The sequence below is a fragment of the Marmota monax genome, unplaced genomic scaffold (genome assembly GCF_021218885.2).
Source record: "Marmota monax isolate L192 unplaced genomic scaffold, Marmota_monax_Labrador192_F-V1.1 WCK01_AAM20220418_F8-fsc00040, whole genome shotgun sequence".
In the NCBI taxonomy this organism is placed as follows: Eukaryota; Metazoa; Chordata; class Mammalia; order Rodentia; family Sciuridae; genus Marmota; species Marmota monax.
The window spans coordinates 3,619,840-3,641,570 of NW_026692782.1; the positions used below are offsets into that span (position 1 = coordinate 3,619,840).

Here is a 21,731-nt window from a genome sequence, read left to right on the forward strand (position 1 = left end):
TTTTTGTTCTTATTAAAGAACTAAAAATAATTTATAAATGACATGGTACATTTCGATAGATGCATAGGACTTAATTACAGAATAATTAGAGAAAGTTACTTAATGAACTTAACACTAACAAGGGCATGTATGATGATCAAAGTAAAGAGAAAATTGTTTAAAATATCCAAAATTAGGTTTAAAAAATGAACAAGTTGGGTGGGCTGGGGTTGTAGCATAATGGTAGAGCATTTGCCTAGCGTGTGTGAGGCACTGGGTTTGATTCTTAGCACCACATATAAACAAATAAAAATAAAGTTCCATTGACAGTTCTTGGTGCAGGGAATACAGTGGTGAATGACACTTAGATTCTGGTATAAGACAAGTAAACAGATAGTCATGTTATTGAGGTAGTTGCTAAGAGACAATAGGAAGATAAATAGTGCAGGACAGAGAGGTAGATAATGATGATAGAGAATGATTATTTTAGATGCCGAGATCCATTGGAGCAGACAATTAAAGGACCCATACAAATGAGTGTTTGGGGAAAATATATTCTGCACAAAATAATGACCTTGACTTGAGAATGTGCTTTGTGTGTTTGTGAAGTAGAAAGAATGCCAATGTGTCTAGCATCCCCAGCTTAAAGAGACACTGAAAAAGTTTTCAGGACCTTTGTGGAAGGAAATAGGTTCATTCTATTCAAACACTATTTCAGGAGCTAATTGTTTTTATCTTCTTTGTAGGTGGTAACAGCTACCGGAACACTTGCTTTGGGAATCAACATGCCTTGTAAATCTGTGGTTTTTGCACAAAACTCAGTCTATCTGGATGCCTTAAATTACAGACAGGTACTTTATGCATAAACTTCTCAATATATTGCTAAAATATGGCCATAGAATAGAAAAACTAATCCAAACCACACCATGGATCATTAGTTTACAAACATGTTGCAGTTCATTCCTGCCTGGCTACCATTTTTAGCTGTTGTATAGTGGACAGCATGTGAGTTTGGGATTACATGACCACTGCTGATCAGGCGTATGACCTTGGATAGGACGTATAACCTGCTTGATATTCTTTTCCTTTGTTCAGAGTATGGGTGATGATTGCTGTCTTATACATTTTCAAGCAATAAATGAAGTGACTTGCAAGAAAGATCCCCATCAAAGATGCTTGATAAATATTCACTGTTCATTTACTGTGCACAAGAGTTTGAACCCTGGAGTTATCTTTAATGCTTTTATATTCCTTGCTCCTGGCACATGGCCTATTAACAAAGCCTACTCCATTACTCTCCTTTGTGATATTGGATTTTTGCCTTGCAGTCTCTGAATCCACCATCTTTCTTCATACGATCTTGGCCTTATATTATTAGATCAATTTCCTTGATTCTCTATTGCCTTATTCTACTGAAGACAGCATAGTTTATCTTCATATTGTTTCCCTGTTTAGGGACACTTGGTTAAGATTTCTTACTGGCTACATCAAACTTAGATGTCACCCAACATTCAAGTTTTTATCAAAGCACCTCCTTTTTTTCGACTCAGTACTTCCATTTTTTTCTTTTTAAGAGATTTCTTTTTTGTTTTTTAAACGGGCCTTTATTTTTTTTTTCATTTATTTATATGCGGTGTTGAGAATCGGACCCAGTGCCTCACACATGCCAGGCAAGCACTCGACCACTGAGCCACCACCCCAGCTCCTCTTAGTACTTCTTAATCTCCTCATAGGGCTTCTTCCTACCCAATATAACATGCTTGTAATTCCCCACCAACTTACCAGTCCCTGTCTTTCTTTACTTCTACATAAACACTCCTCTTGTCTCATGTTTGGGAATCTGGTATTTAAGGCTCTGGAGACAGGGTGTTGAGATATTTGAAATGATGGATTTGGGGATTGAAATGCCAGGGTTTGAGTTCTGGATCTCCTGCTTTCAGGTTGTTTCATAATGGGTCAGTTCCTTCCTTCCTTCCTTCTTTCAGTACTGGAGATTGAACCCAGGGGCACTTAACCACTGAGCCACAGCCCCCAGCCCTTTTTATTTTATTTTGAGACAGGGTCTCACTAAGTTACTCAGGGCCTCGCTAAGTTGTTGCGGCTGAATTTGAAGTTGCAGTCCTTCTGCCTCAGCCTCCCAAGCCACTGGGATTACAGGTGTCCTCCCTCCACCCCCACTATGCGCCAGCTGGGTCAGTTTCTTATATTCCCAATACCCAAGCTTCTACATGTACTATGGGGATAGTATTATATCTATCTCATATGTTGTTGTCAGTTCTATATGGGGAAAAAAGAAGAACTTAGTGCTTGCTATACAGTTAATAATGAAATTAATATAACCCCTGCAGTTTGTTCTTAACTTGCTTTTGCAAGTATCGTTTGTGAATTTTATCTCTCTCATGTATTTCCTTGATTTGTGCACAGCTTTTATTTTATGGCTCGCAGCTCAACATATTTGTATGTGAGAGAAAGCAAGAGAGAAAGGGATGAGAGAAAGAGATGAAATGAGATGAAATGAGACGAGATGAGGAGGGAGAGAAAATCTATATCACAGATTTCAGTTTTTAGTGAAGTTGAAATCAGGGTCTAGTCTTTCATCATTGTGGCCGTTTTTGTTCTGTAGATCATTTTTACAAATCCCTGATACATTAATGGCATGGAATAAGGACATAAGAATGACAAATGTCTCATTTTCCAACTGTTTCAGACATTGTAAATTTCTTAAGCCCTACATAGTTCGACATCGATTTCAGTTAATTAATGTTCGGATATAGGCATACTTTACAAACTTGAAAACACTGTAAAAGACTCAATACTTATACTATGATAGGAAAAGCACTTAGGGGAATTTCACATTGTGGTTCTATTCTGTTTCCAGATGTCTGGTCGTGCTGGAAGACGAGGTCAGGATCTGCTTGGAGATGTATATTTCTTTAATATTCCATTCCCCAAAATAGGAAAACTCATCAAATCCAAAGTTCCTGAGCTGAGAGGACAGTTCCCTCTCAGCATAGCCCTGATTCTGCGACTCATGCTGCTGGCTTCCAAGGGGGATGACCCAGAGGATGGCAAGGCAAAGGTACCGTGCTGGGCACTGCCTGAGGCTCAGCCTTTATCATGGGCCTGGCTAAAATCTAGACTGCAAAAGACCACCACTTTCATGGTCTTTAAGTTCTTCCTAAAGTCCTCCTGAGAGGATTGGGGAAGCTGAGGGGGATAGTGATTAGTTTTGCATGTTTCTACTATCTGACATAAAATTTGGGGCTGGATGGGAATTATGAATCACTTAAATAGGATTCCAGTTTCCATGTGTGACAGACATCATCAGATGGCAGATAAGAGTGCTGGCCAGGGATAGGAAAAGATTCAGGTTAGATTCTGGTTTCTATCATTTAGAAACCAAGAGGTATGTTTTCATAATTTTGTAATAAAATTGATTTTTCATAAAAAGGAACTCAAGTTCATTAAAGAATATTTAGGAAATATAGAAAGTTGAAAGAAGGAAAAAACTAGATATCCATACCTAGTTCTGCTTCCCAAAGGGTATATAACATTATCATTTTGTTATTTTTTCAATCATTTTTCTAAGGCATGGATATGCATTTGGTTTTCTATAATGTTGATGAATGTAATTGAACTTCAGAGTATGGTTGTAAACTTTATCTGATATTTTATACTGAGATAAATATTTTGTGTCCAATCACACAATGGAAGCCTTAAGATTAATAATTAACTTGATTTTCATTGATGAAAATGCATTGTTGAAAGGATCTGCATTAGTTTAGTTTGTTGTTGTTGTTGTTAACATAATGCCATAAATTGTGTGAGTCACAGAGAAAAGAGGTTTATTTTGTTTCACAATATAGAGGGGTGGCATCTGCTGAAGGCCTTCTTTCTGTCAGAGTCCCAAGGTGACACAGAATATCATGTGGCAAAAGACAGGGAGCAGGCATGTGTGTCTCTGATATCTCATATAAAGCCACCGGGATTCCATCATGGGGACTCCACCCCCATGACTTCATTCCTGATAATTTCCCAAGGGCCCCACCTCTAGATACCACCGTCAGATCAAGTTTCTACGCTCTGAATACCTCACAATGGGGAATGAGTATGAATTTGGAGAACAGATCATGTTCAAACGACAGTGGGACCCCCTCTTCCCTTTTGTTTCTTTTTTGGATGTCAATTAGTGTCCCAGATAAACCAGATACAGTTTGCTGAGCTGAGAATTCTAGGACTCTTGTGATGGGTTGACCAATTCCAACCAGGTGATTGCAGGCACAGGTGATTTTAGACCCAAATTTCCCCATTTTTGAGGTGGTAATTTCACCTCCCTGTAGAAAGGAGTGTGTCTTCTAGCAATCCTTGTTCTTCTTTTCAAGAAGTTTGTCAGGGTGATTCATTTTCTTTGCCTTAGCATATTGGAGAAGACTTATCTGTAACCTTTACGTATGCCCATTTTGATTTCTGGGAATAAAATTCTCAAAATTGTTTTTGCTCATCATGTCATACTAATTCCTGCTTTGCCTGTTGGCATTTAGTGTTACAGGAGAAAACTCTTGGGGTCTCAGCTGAAGAAGCCAGGTTTATTTTTTTCCTCTTGCAATAATTTTCTTCTTTTTTTTCTGATGATATAACTATCCTAACCCTTTTTCTTTATCCTCTTTCAAATGATTTTTTTCCAGGATTTTCTATTTTATAAATCCTTTTTAAAATCAATGTTTGAGATATTACATGATGAGATATTTCAGTCCTGATGTGAGGGTTTTTATTTTTGTAGGGAAAATATTGCACATAATGCCAAATTTACCATTTTAACCATTCTAAATTTACAGTTTAGTAGTATTCAATACATTCACATAGTTTTATAAGGCTGAGGTATTTTTCTTTTTTTAATTTATTGGTTCTTTATAGTTATACATAACAGCAGAATCCATTTAATATAATTACCAAATCAAAAAAAGATTTTTTAATTTGTTCTTTTTAGATATACATGACAATAGAGTATATTTTTACATATTATACATACATCGAATATAATGTCCCATTCTTGTGGTTGTACCTGATGTGAAGTTACACTGTTCATGTATTCATATATGAACATAGGAAAGTTATATCTGATTCATTCCACTGTCTTTCCTATTTCCACCCACCCTCCCTTCCCTTCATTCCCCTTTGTCTAACCCAATGAACTTCTCTCCCCTTTCCCCTTATTGTGTGCTAGCATCTGTGCATCAGAGAGAATATTTGGCCTTTGTTTTTTTGGGACTGGCTTATTTCATTTAGCATAATAGTCTCTAGTTCTGTCCATATATCAGTAAATGCCATAATTTCATTCTTCTTTGTGGTTGAGTAATATTGCATTGTGTGTGTGTGTGTGTGTGTGTGTATAACATTTTCTTTATTCATTCATCTGTTGAAGGACACCTAGTTTGGTTCCATTACTTAGCTATTGTGAATTGAACTGCTGTAGCCACGTTAATATAGTATGCTGATATTAAGCCCTTTGGGTGTATGCTGAAGAGTGGGATGACTGGGTCAAGTGGTAGTTCCATTTCCAGTTTTCTGAGGAAACTGCATATTACTTTCCAGAGTGGTTACACCAATTTGTACTCCCACCAGCAATGTATGATGTACCTTTTCCTCCACATCTTCACCAACTTGTCACTTGTATTCTTGATAATTGCCATTCTGTCTGGAGTGAGATGAAATCTCAGTGTAGTTTTAATTTGCATTTCTCAAATTGCTAGAGATATTGAACATTTTTTCATATAATTTTAATGATTTCATTTCTTCTTCTGTGAAGAGTCTGTTCAGTTTCTTTGCCCATTTATTGATTGGGTTATTTGTTTTTTTTTTTTTTTCAGGGGGGTTAAGTTTTTGAGTTCTTTGTGTAACCTGGAGGTTAATCCTCTACCTGAGGTGCAGATAGCAAAGACTTTCTCCCATTCTATAGGGTCTCTCTCTTCATGTTCTTGATTGTTTTCTTTGTTGTAAAGAAGCTTTTTAGTTTGATACCATCCCATTTATTGTTTTTAATTTTACTACTTGAGCTTATAAGACTCTTGTTGAGGAACTTTGTTCCTAAATTGACATGATGAAGAGTTGGGCTTACTTTTTTCTTCTAGTAGGTACAGTGTCTCTGGTCTAATGCTTAAGTCCTTAATCCACTTTGAGTTGAGTTTTGTGTAGATGGAGAAATAGGGGTTCAATTTTAATCTACTACATATGGATTTCCAGTTTTCCAAGCACCACTTATTGAAGAGGCTATCTTTTCTCCAATGTATGTTTATGGCACCTTTGTCTTGTATGAGCTAACTGTATTTATGCAGGTTTTTCTGTGTCTTCTATTCTGTTCCATTAGCCTTCATGTCTGTTTTGGTGCCAATACCATATTTTTACTATAGCTGTGCAGTATAATTTAAAGTTTGGTATTGTAATGCCTTCTGCTTTACTTTTTGTTTGTTTGTTTTTGTTAGCAAAAGAGAAACACAGGGGACTCCTGTCTCAGAGGCTATAATTCTGCCCATCAGCAGAAACAGGGGTTTTTAAAAGAGGTCATTCAAAGGCTACATTTTGTGTGTTCTCTGTTGGAATTGTAATTCACTTGTTAATTTTGGAGATAGTCATCTCTGAGATCTTCTGGTACCATCCCCAAAATTCTGGATTACTTTGCTCCTATGGTGGCTGTGAACTCAAGGCCAGATGGCTCTGCCTAGGATGGGGAAGAAAGGTTATCCTGTTTCCTCTGAGATTCAGGATGGGAAGAGATTAGGGAGACGCAGGAAAACAGGAAGAGAAAGAAACATATCAACTTTAAAAATAAGTTGCGGTAGCGAAGCACCAAGGACTATATTCAAAGCATAAAGTGGACCACTGTTACATTTCCCCACAATTAATTTCTACATTTCATTTTTATGGAAAAATAGGCAATGAAATCTCAAGCTGCTTCCTGCTGGAAGAGGGCAGTGTTGGAGGAAGTATCCCAAAGTCTTTGTTCTCTAATAGGTTGGGTGTGAAGAGTTAAGAGTATTCAACATCAGAGTAGTACAAAGGTCCACAGTGGTAGATGGCAGGAGTCTGGACAAGGCTCACATAGGGCAGGGATCATGCTAAGACAACAATAACCAAGACAGCAAAGCATTACTTTTCTTGTAAACAATTATCACAAAAGCAATTCGTATTTTAGCCAGTCTCTGAGAAACCATGAAGACGGTAACTCATAATCCTATCAGTGAAAAACAGATCAAGTTTATCAATGTCAGAGGTTACGAAGACTTTTACGTCTATGAGATCAGGTTCAAATAACTCACAAACTTGGAACTCCAGAGTCCTTTGTGATCATTATTATTAGCCTGCTTCAGTTTCCTCACTATGGATTGCTTTGGCTATTCTGGGCCTTTTATTTTTCCAAATGAATTTCCTGACTGCTTTTTCTATTTCTATGAAGAACGTCATTGGGATTTTAATAGGAATTGCATTAAATCTGTATAATGCTTTTGGTAGAATGGCCATTTTGACAATATTAATCCTGCCTGTCCTAAAACATGAGAGATCTTTCCACCTTCTAAGGTCCTCTTCAATTTCTTTCTTTAGTGTTCCATAGTTTTCATTGCATAAGGCTTTCATACTCATTTGTTTGATTACCCAAATTTTATTTTATTTTTTTTGAGGCTACTGTGAATAGGATAGTCTTCCTAATTTCCCTTTCCATTGATTCATCACTGATGTATAGGAACGTAATTAATTTATGAGTGTTACTTTTATATCCTGCTATTTGCTGGATTCATTTATGAGTTCTACAAGTTTTCTGGTGGAGTTTGTTTGTTTTTTTTTTTTGGTCTTCTAAATATAGAATCATGTCATCTACAAATAGGAATAGTTTGACCTCTTATTTTCTTATTTATATTCCTTTAATTTCTTTCTTCTGCCTAGTTTCTGTGGTTAGGATTTCAAGGACTATGTTGAATAGAAGTGGTGAAAGAGGGGATCCCTGTCTTACTCCAGAAGTTAGAGGTGATGCTTTCAATTTTTCTCCATTTAAAATGATGTGGGCCTTGGGTTTAACATATAGAGCTTTTATAATGTTGAGGTATGTTCCTAGTGCCCCTAGTTTTTCCAGTGTTTTGAACATGAATGGATGCTGTGTTTTGTCAATTGCTTTTTCTTTCATCTATTGAGGTAATCATGTGATTCTTGTCTTTAAGTGTATTGATGTGGTGAATTATGTTTATTGATTTCCATATTATGATCCAAACTTGCATCCCTGGGATGAACTCCATTTTATCATGGTATACTAGTCACCCAGTATTACTGTGTAATGGTCTCTTTGATTCTTGAAAAGGGTTTGTTTGATATACATAAATGCTCCATTGTTTGGGGCATAAATATTTATGATTGTTATGTCTTGTTGATGTCTAATTCCCTTAAGCAATATGAAATACCCTTCTTTGTCCCTTCTGATTAACTTCAGCTTGAAGTCAACTTTATTTGATATGAGGATAGAAACCTCTGCTTGTTTAAGAAATCCATGTGAATGATACTTATTTCTCTCATCTTTTTACCTTCAGTCTGTGGACATCTTTGCTGATGAGGTGTGTCTTTGGAGATGACATATTGTTGGGTCTTATTTTTTAATCCAGCCTGTCAGCCTGTGTCATTTGATTGTTGAGTTTAGGCCATTTACATTCAAACATTATTATTGAGAAATGATTTTTATTCCTTGTCATTTTGCTTTATTTCTGGCATTTAAATTTGAATTAATTTCTTCTTTGAGTATTCTTCTAGTGTATTTCCTCCTTTTACTGGTTTTCACTTTTATTTTTAATGTCTTCTTCATGAAATATTTTATTGAGTATGTTTTATAGTGTAGGCTTTCTAGTTATGAATTCTTTTAGCTTTTGTTTATCATGGAAGGTTTTTATTTCATCATCTATTCTGAAGCTTAGTTTTGCTGGGTGTAGTAGTTTTGGCTGCCATCCATTTTGTTCATAAATTGGTATATATTATTCAGTGACTTCTAGCTTTAAGAGCCTGAGTTGAAAATCAGCTGGATCCAACTTGGTTTTGCTCTAAATGGAACCTGTCACTTTCCTATGGCAACTTTTAAAATTCTATCCTTATTCTCTATGTTAGGCATTTTCAGAATAATGTGCCTTGCTGTAGGTCTGTTGTAATTTTGTATATTTTGGGCCCTGCAAGCCACCGGTATTTGATTTTCCATTTCATTCTTTAGATTTGAAAAATTTGTTGATATTATTTTATTGAAAAGATTGTGCATTCCTTTGGTTTGTATTTCTGAGGTTTCATCTATCCTGATAAATCTTAAATTTGATCTTTTCAGGTTGTTCCATATTTCTTATAAGTTATGTTCATGGTCTCTTCAAATCTTTTTTTCATGATTAACTTTATTTTTAAAATTATAGTTTTATCTTCATTGCCTGAAACTCTGTTTTCCAAGTGGTCTAGTCTACTGGTGAAGTTTTCTTTTGAATTTTTAATTTGGCTTATTGATTCCTTCATTTCAAGGATTTCTGCTTAATTTTTTTTTCAGAATTTCTGTCTCTTTATTGAAATAAGCTTTCACCTCCTGTATTTTCTCTCTGATTTCACTCCTTACATCAATCATCTTTTACCTTATGGATCAGTTTAACTATGTACATTCTAAAATCCTTCTCTGACATTTCTTCCACTGTGGTGTTGTTGAATTCTGTTTTGAAGTATCTTGGTTCCTTTAGGACATTTTTTCCCTTGATTTTTTTATGTAGTTTGTTTGTTTACCTATTTAACAGTATGGCAGTAGAGTTTCTAACCTGTGGACTTACAATATTCCTTAAGGTTTCCAGTATCTCACCATTTAGGGGGAGACCAATAATAACAACATCCAATGCAAACAATATACAGCAATAAACCAAATAATTCCTGCTATGAAGTCTACAATGTTAATTGTCACAATAAAGAGAAATGATACCATCAGTTATTGCCTACAATAAAAACAGTATATATGCAAAAGGGTTTTCAATTTCAAATGGTGAACAGAGAACAGAAGTGATGTAGGAAGTGATGATTATGAGTGTGGAGGAGAGAAGAGAGAAGGAAAAAATTAAAGGAAAAGTGAAAGAGAAATGTAGAGATTGGCTGTTAGCAGAAGAAAAGAGAAAGATTGAAGGGAAGTGGATAAGTTATATAAAAATATATATAAAGTAAAAATTTTAAACATTATAAATAAAGATAAAATAATACAAAACAAACTGAAATATACTAATCAAACATTCTAGTCCTCAAAATACCTATCCTTGAAAAATAACTAGCTTCAAACATGCTAGAAAAGAGAAAAAATATATATGAATATGTATAAATGTCCATGACCATTAAGGTTACAATTAAAAAAAGAAAAGAAAAAAAATGTTCTCAATGAAAAGTTAAAGAATTGTTTCTGTTAGAGTTCAGAAGATTCTCAACTTCCCTTCTCAGGAGTGTTAGGTGGAGTGTGATGCTTGCTCCATCCTTAGAGGGGGGTTGCTGGAGTGAGAGAGGTAATCTCACAGGCAGAACTCCTGGGGGGGAAGGGTAGGCCTAGGTATGCTCCAGGTTCTTCCCTGAATGCCTATCTGTCTGGAGGTCTTCAATCAGTGTACCTTCAGGGCCCAGCAATTGCTGGTCCATGCTGGAAGACTGCACCCCAACGATTTCCCCTGGGTCCCACTTGTGTGGTGGAGGAGCCAATCTTTAGTCACTATGTGACCATCAGACCCCATGTTTCCTGGTCTCCTGAGTTCAGTTTCCAAACTTAATCTCTCCTGCCCTCACCTTTTGAATTTCCAGCCAGGTGTGTCTCTCCCCACTGGTCCTGTAAGCAGCTGGGTTGGAGGGGGAGGGAGAGACCTTTATTTCCACAGCCATTAGACCTCTGTGTGAACCTCTGTCCACATTTCTCCTGGTCACTTAGACACACCCTGTGTCATTCAGTGTGGGTTTGTCAGGCCTGTATTTCAGGCCAAGCTCAGGTTTGTCAGGAATCACTCCCCCATCTGCTTGCCCCTATGCTGCAGCTGCAAAATGGTTCCTTCCTCTGTCTTCTGCTCATAGCTGGGAGAGAGGTGGCTTCTGTCCCACACAGGATATTGTGCAGTCTGCCTTTCAGTTTAGTCTCTAAACCCAGACATGCCTCAGACATCCTGAAAATGTGTATTCCTTTAATTCCTTCATTCCTCCACTTTGCTTGAAGAGGGATCACTCTTACTGTGGCCCTGGTGATTTTTTTCCCTTACTTTATTGTATCCAACCTTCTGAGTATCCAATTGTCTTTGAATGTGCAGTATTAAATTCCAGTTGAGTCCCCCTCCTTCACTCCTCCCCGTGCCTGTGTTTACCCACCTTGCTGAGAAGCTGCCTGTCTGCCTTCTTGGTTTAACACCACAGAGCAGCCAGAAAAGCAACCTTCTCCATTCTGCCAGTGAACTCCTCCAACAACAACAAAAAATGTATTTCTTAAATTATATTCTTGTTATTTGCTTCTTCTTCTTTTTTGTTTTTTGGTGATGCTGGGGATTGAACCCAGGACCTTGTGCATGCAAGGCAAGCACTCTACCATCTGAGCTATAACCCCAATCCTATTTGCTTCTTTTTAATTCAGTTTCTTATTCATGAAAATTTGCAATTTTTAAAAAGTAAAACCATTTTTCCCCTACTCTCTATTGATTGGCTTCACTCTGTGACCACATGAAATTCTTTGCTCTAACATTACTATCGTTACAAGAGAACATAAAATTTACTTTCCACATCACTAATGCATTCCTCAAAGTGTCAATTCTGTTCTTTAGTAATACAAAGGTGGATTTTAATTCCTCTACTAGACTTTTGGTTTTCTTAAAATTTTTCACTATATCATATATTTCTCTTTCATGTCAAAATAATGCATTTATTTTTAAAAATATCAATTTATCTTGTCTATATACATGCCATTGTACTTTCTCTCATAGAACTGTATTATTTGATATTCATTAAGTAGGTCAAATAATTTTCCAAAATGATTTTTTTTGCTGCATGTATGAAACAAATTTCATAGATGAGACCTACCAACATTGATAGCTGTACTCTAAAAATTAGAGTAAAAACCAATGTTCTTATCATAGTCTGTGAGGTTCTCTAGAATCTGATCTCTGGTTAACTTGTTGAACTTGTCTTTTGTTGTCCCATTTGCCCACTACTTGCTTCATCAAGAGTAAGGCACATAATAGTTTGAGAACAATGGTTCCTGCTATTTCTTTTCAGATACATGCTTTGGCCTATTGCCTTACCACATTACATTGTTTGTTCTAACATTACTTTCAGTGATGTCTACTCGTACCACCCCTCTTATGTGACAAATGCTTCCCCTGATGGCTGCATTGCAATTCTTATTCAAGTACTACATGCTACAAATATTTATTAAATCTACACCAAAAAATCTGGTAAACAAGTATCACTGGCCTTAGAGTACTTACCTTGTACTAGGTCAGAGAAAATAAAAACACAATATAAATAGATATAAATAAACATACATATATGCATAGGTACTTATAGTACAATGCATAACTAAGCATATAAGTTCAAAGTGTGGATCATATGATGTTGTTAATCACTATAACCTACAATGTGCAATGTTTTAGGATTCAAATCATCTTTTTTTAAGAAAAATTGATTTATTCTAATTTGTTATATATGACAGCAGAATGCATTTCAATTCAGCACACATATAGAACACAATTTTTCATGTCTCTGGTTGTACACAAAGTAGTCACACATTCGTGTCTTCATACCCGTACTTAGAATAATGATGTCCATCTCATTCCACCATCTTTCCTACCCCTATGCTCCCTTCCTTCCTCTCCCTCCCCTTTACCCTATCTAAAGTTCCTCCATAACTCCTATGCTCCCCCCATCCCCATTATAGATTGGCATCCTCATATCACAGAAAACATTTGGCCTTTGGTTTTTTGGGATTGCCTTACTGCACTTAGCATTTATATTCTCCAACTCTATCCATTTACTTGTAAATGCCATGATTTTATTTTATTCTCTTTTAATACTGAATAGTATTCCATTGTGTGTATATATACCACATTTTCTTTATCTATTCATCTTGGTGAGGCTCATCATGGGGTCTACACTTTTAAGGTCACAGTGAATCACTATGAGTTCATCACCTCGTAACTACTCTGCTGTTTTTTGATAGTTGCAATCTCTGACTAGTGTAGAAGTGGCACATGGGTAAACAAAAAAAGACTGTAGAAAAGGTCATTTTTAGTGCCCTTAAAATGTATCACCCTTCTCCCCCTTTTCCTTCCTGCTTTCCTCTCTCCCTTCCCTCCTTCTACTTAGTCCATTCCCTTTACCAAAAGTACAAATTCTTTCTTGGTTCTATAAACTCTCCATCCTAAAAGCAGCAAGGTTTAAATTTTGGTAATGCTAGAAAGTTGTTTTTTTTTTTTTTATTGAGACTATATAGACATTTTCGTGGGGCCTCAAAAGCTATGTGAAGTTCACTGCTGTTTGACTCTGGAAACCAATCAGTATTTTTATTTATTTGATTTTAATCAACCTAGTTCCATTATTTTTGCAACAATACTGCAGGATACTGAATAATAAATCTTTTTTTGCTCTTCCAGATCAAGACCTATACGCTCTTAAGTTGGAATGACTTTTGTTATTAGATTGCTTAGAAATACATTTTATTCCTTATGTTCTGTTCCATGTGCTCTGTTTTGTTATAGGCAGGATATCTGTGTAGGAACATGATGAATCCAATTGTGTGAAATCGAGTTGAATCTTGGATATTGCTGATATCCATGTGTACAATAGATATGGACAATACCTACTCTATATTATCCACTTAGGAGTGTATTTATTTCACATGCTTATCAATTTGGGTAAAGAAAAGTGCTCTTTTTAATAGGTGCTGTCAGTGCTAAAGCACTCATTGCTGTCCTTCAAACGACCCAAAGCCATGGAGATGTTAAAACTCTACTTCTTATTTTCTTTGCAGTTGCTGGTGAAAGAGGTATGATTATACTTTTTTTCATTTCTTTCTTTTTCTTTTCTTTTTTTTATGAAATAGGTTTGCTAACATCTAGAGTTTTTACCATGTCAAGCTCATTGTAATCTTTAGAAGGTTACATTCATCATTAATATTACTTATAATTATCAAAGTTGGGCCAGGTAATTGTTAGCAATCTCTCTTATATTGGCATTAAATAACTATTTTAAACTAATATTTTTTTTGTTCTTTTTCTTTAGGGATATATAGATCAAGAGGGCAATCCTATGGGGTTTGCTGGACTTGTATCACATTTGCATTATCATGAACCTTCTAATCTTGTTTTTGTCAATTTTCTTGTGAGAGGTCTTTTCCATAAGCTTTGTCAGCCAACTGAGAAAGGTAAGCTTGGAGTCTATCTATCTATCCATATATCTCCAAAAAGTAGCAATAGATTTATAGAAAGTTAGCACTTCATGAATGTTTTTCTCTACAAAGAAAATACAGTTAGTATGTATGTAATTTACAGTACCCCAAATTAGACAAAATAAAACACTCACTAATATCGACTATATGGGAAGCAACCATATTTTGTGACATCTACTGTAAAATGTCAACTTCTTGAAACTATTAACTTCAGGGACTCCTTGCCTATAGGATTCAGAACATATTGAATAATATACAATTTTTAGAATAAATATATTCTCATCATAAAAAAGGATATAGGAAAGTAGTATGTTGAAAATAGAAAATTATCCAGAATTCTAATATCCATAGATAATCACTATTAGTATTTGGGAATATTTTCTTCGAATATAATTGTATGGAATAATTAAATAACTGATATTATATTAATTATATAATCTAAAATCTTGTTTTACTAGTAAACACATGAAATTTTGCCCATATCATGTAAATTTTTTAATAATTTCCATTTAACACAATTTTTATGAAAAGATTTTGATTTCATTTAAACAATAAAGCCCTTACATAGTATCCCTAAAATAAATGTTACCCTCTCATAATATTTGTGTTTAATTTTTACATTTCCTAATGCCTGCTGAATTCAATGCCTTTTACATTACCTTACCTTCTATATTGGTTGATAAGAATACTCTATTTTTACAATAGATGTAGTTGGTGTGTTGTAAATATACATTGTTATATGACATAAGGTTATTCAGGGAATTCTGTTCTTCAAAAATGTGTGAAAGAGGGGAAATAACTTCAATCCATGGGATGTACAATTCCATTCATTGATGTGGAGATAGGTGTGTATGATTGCAAACAAGAATATGGAAAATTTGAGAACTTTATGAGGGAGATGATATCAATATCAGTCTTGTAAACTAGGAAACTAAGCCACACAGAATACAGAGAAGCTAAACAAATTGGCATGGTTCTGTCCTACAGTTTTAGTAATTCAAAATCAAGATTGAAATATAAGCAATCTGAATCTAGAGCCAATGTTATTAAGCATCACTTTTTTGTTGTTTTTTTGTTTTGGATACTGGGATGGAACCCAGGGGTGTCTCATCATTGACGTCTATCCCCATCCCTTTTTATTTTTTATTTTTGAGACAGGGTCTCACTAAGTTGTTGAGAGTTTCATTAAGTTGTTGAGAGTTTCATTAAGTTTGGTGAGTTTGGCCTCCAACTTGCAATAATCCTGCCTCAGCCTCCCAAATTGCTGGGAATATAGGCATGAGCTACCACACCCAGAACATTTCAGTTTTTTTTTTTTTTTTTTTTATCACTTGAGTATAGTGTTCATGTGTCATGAACTTATAGCAACTCAAGTTGACGACAACTTAGATCAGGCAGGCAGATAAAGCCAGGTGGCTATTTTGGGCCAAATTTTAGAAAGTCTTAGAAAGTTGGATTTTGTTTATCAGTCATTGAGTCAGAGAATTTTGAGTAGATGAGAGAGACATGATTAGAATTCTGATCCTCTACTAGAATAGACCAAAGTGAGGAAATAAGGCAATTCATGTTTGGGATGACACGAATCTGAACTCAGGTAGGAGCAAGACTGAAATAAAAGCACAGATGAAAACTGTTATCAGTACAGTGATTCTGTAGTACTATATCTGTCTCAATTTTTTAATTTCTGTGAAATGAAATGTAATATAAATATCAATTTAAACATAAAAATAGATACTTTTCACATTTATAATAAGACATTGTTTCTCATAGGCTCAAAACGTTTTTCTCAAGATGTTATGGAAAAACTAGTGTTAGTTCTGGCACACCTCTTTGGAAGAAGATATCTTCCAGCAAAGTTCCAAGATGCTAACTTGAAGTTTTATCAATCAAAGGTAAAGTGTATGATGGTGATAAAATTTATTCATTAAGGTTATTAAATAGATAGTCCCAGAATGATTTAGCAGCAGTAAGGTTTTATTTTCATAATTTGTTTTGTAGAATAATTTGTTCTTTTCATAGTTTGTTTAATGTTTAATATATAATTCAAAAGTTGTCCTCTGTAAATCTATTAAAAAGTTAAATGCCTTGAGTAAAAAATAAGATTGAAATCTTACTCATATCTTTCATTTGCTTGTATTAAATCAGAGCATTAAGAGACTAAAATAATCGATATGGGTAATTACACATTTAAGTGAAACAACCATCCCCATGATTGAATCTACAGTTCTCTTAGGATCTTTTTACCTTGATATAATAGATAAAATTGCTATTATAATTATTGAGGAAAAGTTGACTGAGGGTACAATTTGGAATATAATACTATATAGTACTATTTGCATATAGTACTATATGTTGTGAAGTATAGCACATTCAGTGAGAAAGCATTAGACTAGTCATCTAGGAAATCATCACTTTACTCACAGACACCAAAATCATAGAAACTCTTTTCCAATTTTATTATTTTATTTGCAACATTTTCTTTGGTCATGATTTCATATTATTTCAGATACTATTACTGATGTAGTTCATTAGAATCTGAGAAAGTAGGATATGCTAGTTTATACCAGATAGCCTTAGTGGAAAGATGCTATGGAACAAAAAGAGAAGAGTTCAGTCTACATCTTCTAATCCTACAATGTTGAATTAGAAATCTGTGCCCTTACTAAATATCCTCTAGATCAGTGAACACAACATTAGTCATTGAAATATTATCACACTTTTCCACAACATGTACATTCTTGAAATACTATTTAATTGTTCTATTTAAATAAATTTGTATTTACTTAGAACTAAGTCTCTATTCTTAAAAAGAAGGCCATCATATAAATACAATAAAAGTAGATTCTGAATAGAAACATTCTCTCTCTCTCTCTCTCTCTCTCTCTCTATATATATATATATATATATATATATATATATATATATATATAATGATGATTGGAAATTCTTCTGCTTCCAGGTAAGATATACTCAGTAGATAGTTGTCATTCTTCCTGCAGCAGAGAGCTATGAAAGAAATGATGACTACATGTATTGAAATTGCATAGTGGCAAGAACTTTCCCAGATATGATAGAAATTTCCAAGATAGGTTTTGTCTCAGAGAACTTGCCAACCCTGGACATGGGTGGAAATTGAAGTTAGCATATTTAGAGGGCCTCTCCAGTGAGAATAAAGAAGGCCGATAAAATTTTGTGCTTATATAGAGCTCAAGTTACAGATTAAAAATTTTATAGACTACAATCATGTAATGTGTTTTCATCACTCTGTAACATACAAGTTTTGTGCTCAGAATCCCAAGTGAACCATGACTTAGGAATGGAGACAAAGCAGATATAAACTGAGTATTATTAAAATTCCAAAACAATGAGAGTTAACTTCAGTCTACTTGAATGGAGATTCAAGTAATTCTTAATTCTTAATTCATTGCTGCTTTCTCTTTTGGCCAAGTACAAAGATGGGGAAACTTAGTTTGATAAAAGATAGCATCTTAAGCCTATAAAACACTTTTATAAGTTATTTCTGATTTGAAAGCAAAACAAAAATTCTAAAGAAGTGAGTAAACAGTAATATATTCCCAATAAGCAGGAAGAAAAGCAGGTAACAGTAGGAGACCCACATATTTGGAGTTAAAATACAAACAAGGACTTTCAGTATGACTAATATGTTGCAATAGGGAAAAACATAGACAAAATTGGTAAAAATGATGGAGAGTTTCACTAGATAATCAATATATTTAAAAGTGATAAATAGACATTACAAAACTAAAAATACAATATTTGACTCCCAGAATATATGCAGCAGAAATCAGGATCAGTAAGTTAATATAACTCAATATAAAGTACCCAAAGTATAACCCAGAGAGAAAAAATTAAAATAAAATCAGGTGCCATAAAAGATAAGTGGACCACACACAGGAATCTGAAAAGAAGAAGAGGAATAAACATGACACTAGAGTCAAAAAAGGCTAATGACTGGGAATTTTACAAGTTGATGAAAGACAGAAAACCCATAGTTTCAAAAACTTCGTCAATTTCAAGAACTGCTGAAAACCACAGGGATACAAAATGGCAGCATGCTTCCTTCAAAGAAGTGATAGCTAGAATGACACCTGACTTTTAGGTCAAACTAATGAAAGCTAGAAGCAATGGAATAATATATTTAATGGGCTGAGTAATTCTTAATTCTGAAATCTAAATATATTCTTCAAAAGTAACTTGAGATTACTGTGTGTTCAGCATGAGTTCTGAATTTTCTGCTGTTAAGTTTGCAAAAAAGAAATATCACACATTGTAGGCAGATGGAAAAAAATATGAAATTTGGAAACATAAAAATGCAGAAGAGAATGAGGAACACACAGAGAGTAATAGAAGGAACACAGAATTAAGAAAGATAATAAAAGAGGAGAAAATGTTACATAACAGATGGTACAAATAAGAAAAAATAATGAAGTAGAAAACTTAATTATACTTTTTTTTTTTTTTTTTTTTTGGTGGTATTGGGGATTGAACCCAGGGTCTTGTGCATGCAAATCAAGGACTCTACTGACTAAGCTATATCCCCAGCCCCAAATAATTAAATTAAATATAAATGTACTAAATATACCAAGTAAAAATCCTATGATTTTCAGATTGTATTTTTATTTTAAAATAAAGCCATATACTTTATTGAATACACAAATATGTGTTTACAAACAACACAAGTATATTGCATTTTTTGATATGATATCTCAAGAAAAGTTGGAAGTAGAATGTTGAAAAAGGATGTGGCAGTTAAACACTAACCAGAAATACTTTAATTGCCAGGAAATTAAACAAATTAATTTCCAAATGCACATAGGACAAAAAAGAAGTAAAGTGGAAATTATAAAATATTTTTTAAATTAATAACAATGAATGAATGAGACATACAAATCCTAATAAAATATAATGAGGCAATGCTTGAAGGAATATTTAGAGTATCCAAATCACATATTAGAAAAAGAAGACAGTCTGAAAAACAACAGCCTAAGGAGCTGGGAAAAAACCTGTTACAGTTTAGACATGAGGTGTCCCCCAAAAGCTTAGGTGGGAGACAATGCAGAAAGTTGAGAGATGAAAATATTGGTTATGCTATCCTTGAGGTAATCATTACATTAATTCACTAATAGATTAACTGGGAGGTAACTGTAGGCAGGTAGGTAGCCGTGTGGCTGGAGGCAACAGGTCACTGAGGGAAAGTCTTTAAGGTTTATATTTTGTCCCTGGTGAGTGGAGCTCTTTCTGCTTCTTTATTTCCATGTCCTAAGCTGCTTTCCTTCACCACACCCTTCCGCCATGATGCTCTGCCTCACCTCATGACCAGAACAATGGAGTGAGCCATCTAAGTACTGAGACCTCTGAAACCATGATCCCCAAATAAACTTTTCCTCTGCTACAATTGCTCTTGTCAAATCTTTTGGTCACAACTGCACAGAATTGACTAAAATAATAACCTAGAACATATAGAAGGAAAGAAATAATAAAATAAGAGCAGAATTAAAGTAAACTGAAAACAACTGTACACAAGGGAAATTAACAAAACCTAAGTCAGGTCTTTATAAAAAAAATAATAATATTGATAATATTTAGCAAGTCTCAGAATAAAGAGAGGCAAAAATGCAAATATCAGGAAAGAAAATGGAACATTATTTCAGATATCAAAAAGAAAAAGGACATGATGAATTACTTTATGCTAACAAATCTGACTTGATAAAATAGACAAATTCCTATAAAATTTATATTTCCAAAACCTTCTAAGCAGGATATAATAAAATTTTAAGTGTCTGATATCAATTAGAGAAATTTAATCTACCATTAAAAAAAAAACCACAAACTATTCTATTAAAATACCAGAGACTCAGATGGCTTCACTCGTCATTTACTTCAAATATTTAAAGAATATGTGTATGTATGCCAAGGCATGAGATTGTACACCTAAAATATGTACAATTTTTATTTATTAAGTATGTCTCAATAAAACTGGAAAAAGAGAAAAACCTCAGTCTTAGGAAGCAGGTAAACTGGGTTTTGAGTATAATCCCAACAACTCAGGAGGCTGAGGCTGAGGCAGAAGGGTCACAAGTTCAAGGTCAGCCTCAGCAACTTAGTGAGGACCTAAGCAATTTAGTGAGATCTTTTTTCAAAATAAAATTTTAAATAAATAAATAAATAAATGGTGCTGGGGATGCGTCTCACTGGTTAAGTGCTCCTGAGTTCAATCCCAGCACCAAACCAAACCAACCAACCAACCAAACAAACAAAAATCAAAAAGAAGAAATATTTACACTTTCTAGGTAGGAGCAAAATTTAATCTTAATACCAAAACTCAAAAAGAATGGTACAGAAAAGAGTCATATATCTTTCATGAATATAGGTAGAAAAATAATTAATAAAATATTTATACAATGAATCTAGTGAGGGTTAAAAAACCAAGTGAAGTTTATTCCAGTCATGCAAGTATCCTTTATCTTGTTAATCGCTCTCTAAATGTGTCATCAGAGTCTTTGAAATGTTTGGAGAAGTTTAATGTCTACTTGAAGGTATGCTTCTACTTAAAAAGTAGTTTCAACTGAGTTGTGTCAAAGCAAACTTTTAAGAGCAAAGAATATAGAATTTGTTTTTAAAAATGTAAATAGAAACAAAAAATAAATTTTACTTTAATTCCACTAATGAAGGAATGAATCAATGGGATTGTTGAATAAACATGTTATGATGCACAGTTTTTTGCCTTTTTTTATATCAACAATTCAGTTTTTAAGGAAAATACATGGATTGCTCTGAAATCTGCTTGTCTTCTAGGTGTTCCTGGATGATCTTCCTGAGGATTTCAGCGCTGCTTTAGATGACTATAATATGCAAGTTACAAAGGACTTTGCCTGTTTTCTGCTAATTGTGTCCGGATTGGCGGATATGAAACAGGAATATCAACTCCCACTGTCAAAAATTGGTAAGTATATTTTAACTGCATTGTGGAATAGTTGAAGAATAAAAAGTCTTGCCTAAGATTGTTTTATCTCAGGGTTTTGATTGTAGCTTTTTGCAAGGACACTTGCCTAGAATCTTCAAGGTCCTGGGTTTGATCCCTAGCACTTGAAAACAAAAAGTGTAAACACACACACACACACACACACACACACAGAGACGTATATAATTAAAAGGTTATATTTTAATATATTTTATTTTATATTATACATACACATACATTTTACATACATACATGTATATACACATATCTATAATCAAAATATTTTAAAATTATTTAATTAAAAACATACTTTTTAATCTCAGAGGA

General features: G+C 34.3%; 1 protein-coding gene across 4 annotated transcripts in view; it reads left to right on the top strand.

The window, feature by feature from the left end:
• Ddx60 (DExD/H-box helicase 60) overlaps positions 1–21,731 on the top strand; it is a 100,637-nt gene that overhangs the window by 70,509 nt on the left and 8,397 nt on the right. For all 4 annotated transcript variants that reach the window (XM_046447873.2, XM_046447874.2, XM_046447871.2 and 1 more), the window contains 6 exons: positions 726–830; positions 2,858–3,058; positions 13,916–14,020; positions 14,257–14,398; positions 16,193–16,314; positions 21,239–21,386. In XM_046447873.2, the coding sequence (XP_046303829.1) occupies positions 726–830; positions 2,858–3,058; positions 13,916–14,020; positions 14,257–14,398; positions 16,193–16,314; positions 21,239–21,386 (823 nt within the window). The remainder of the gene's footprint in view (positions 1–725; positions 831–2,857; positions 3,059–13,915; positions 14,021–14,256; positions 14,399–16,192; positions 16,315–21,238; positions 21,387–21,731) is intronic.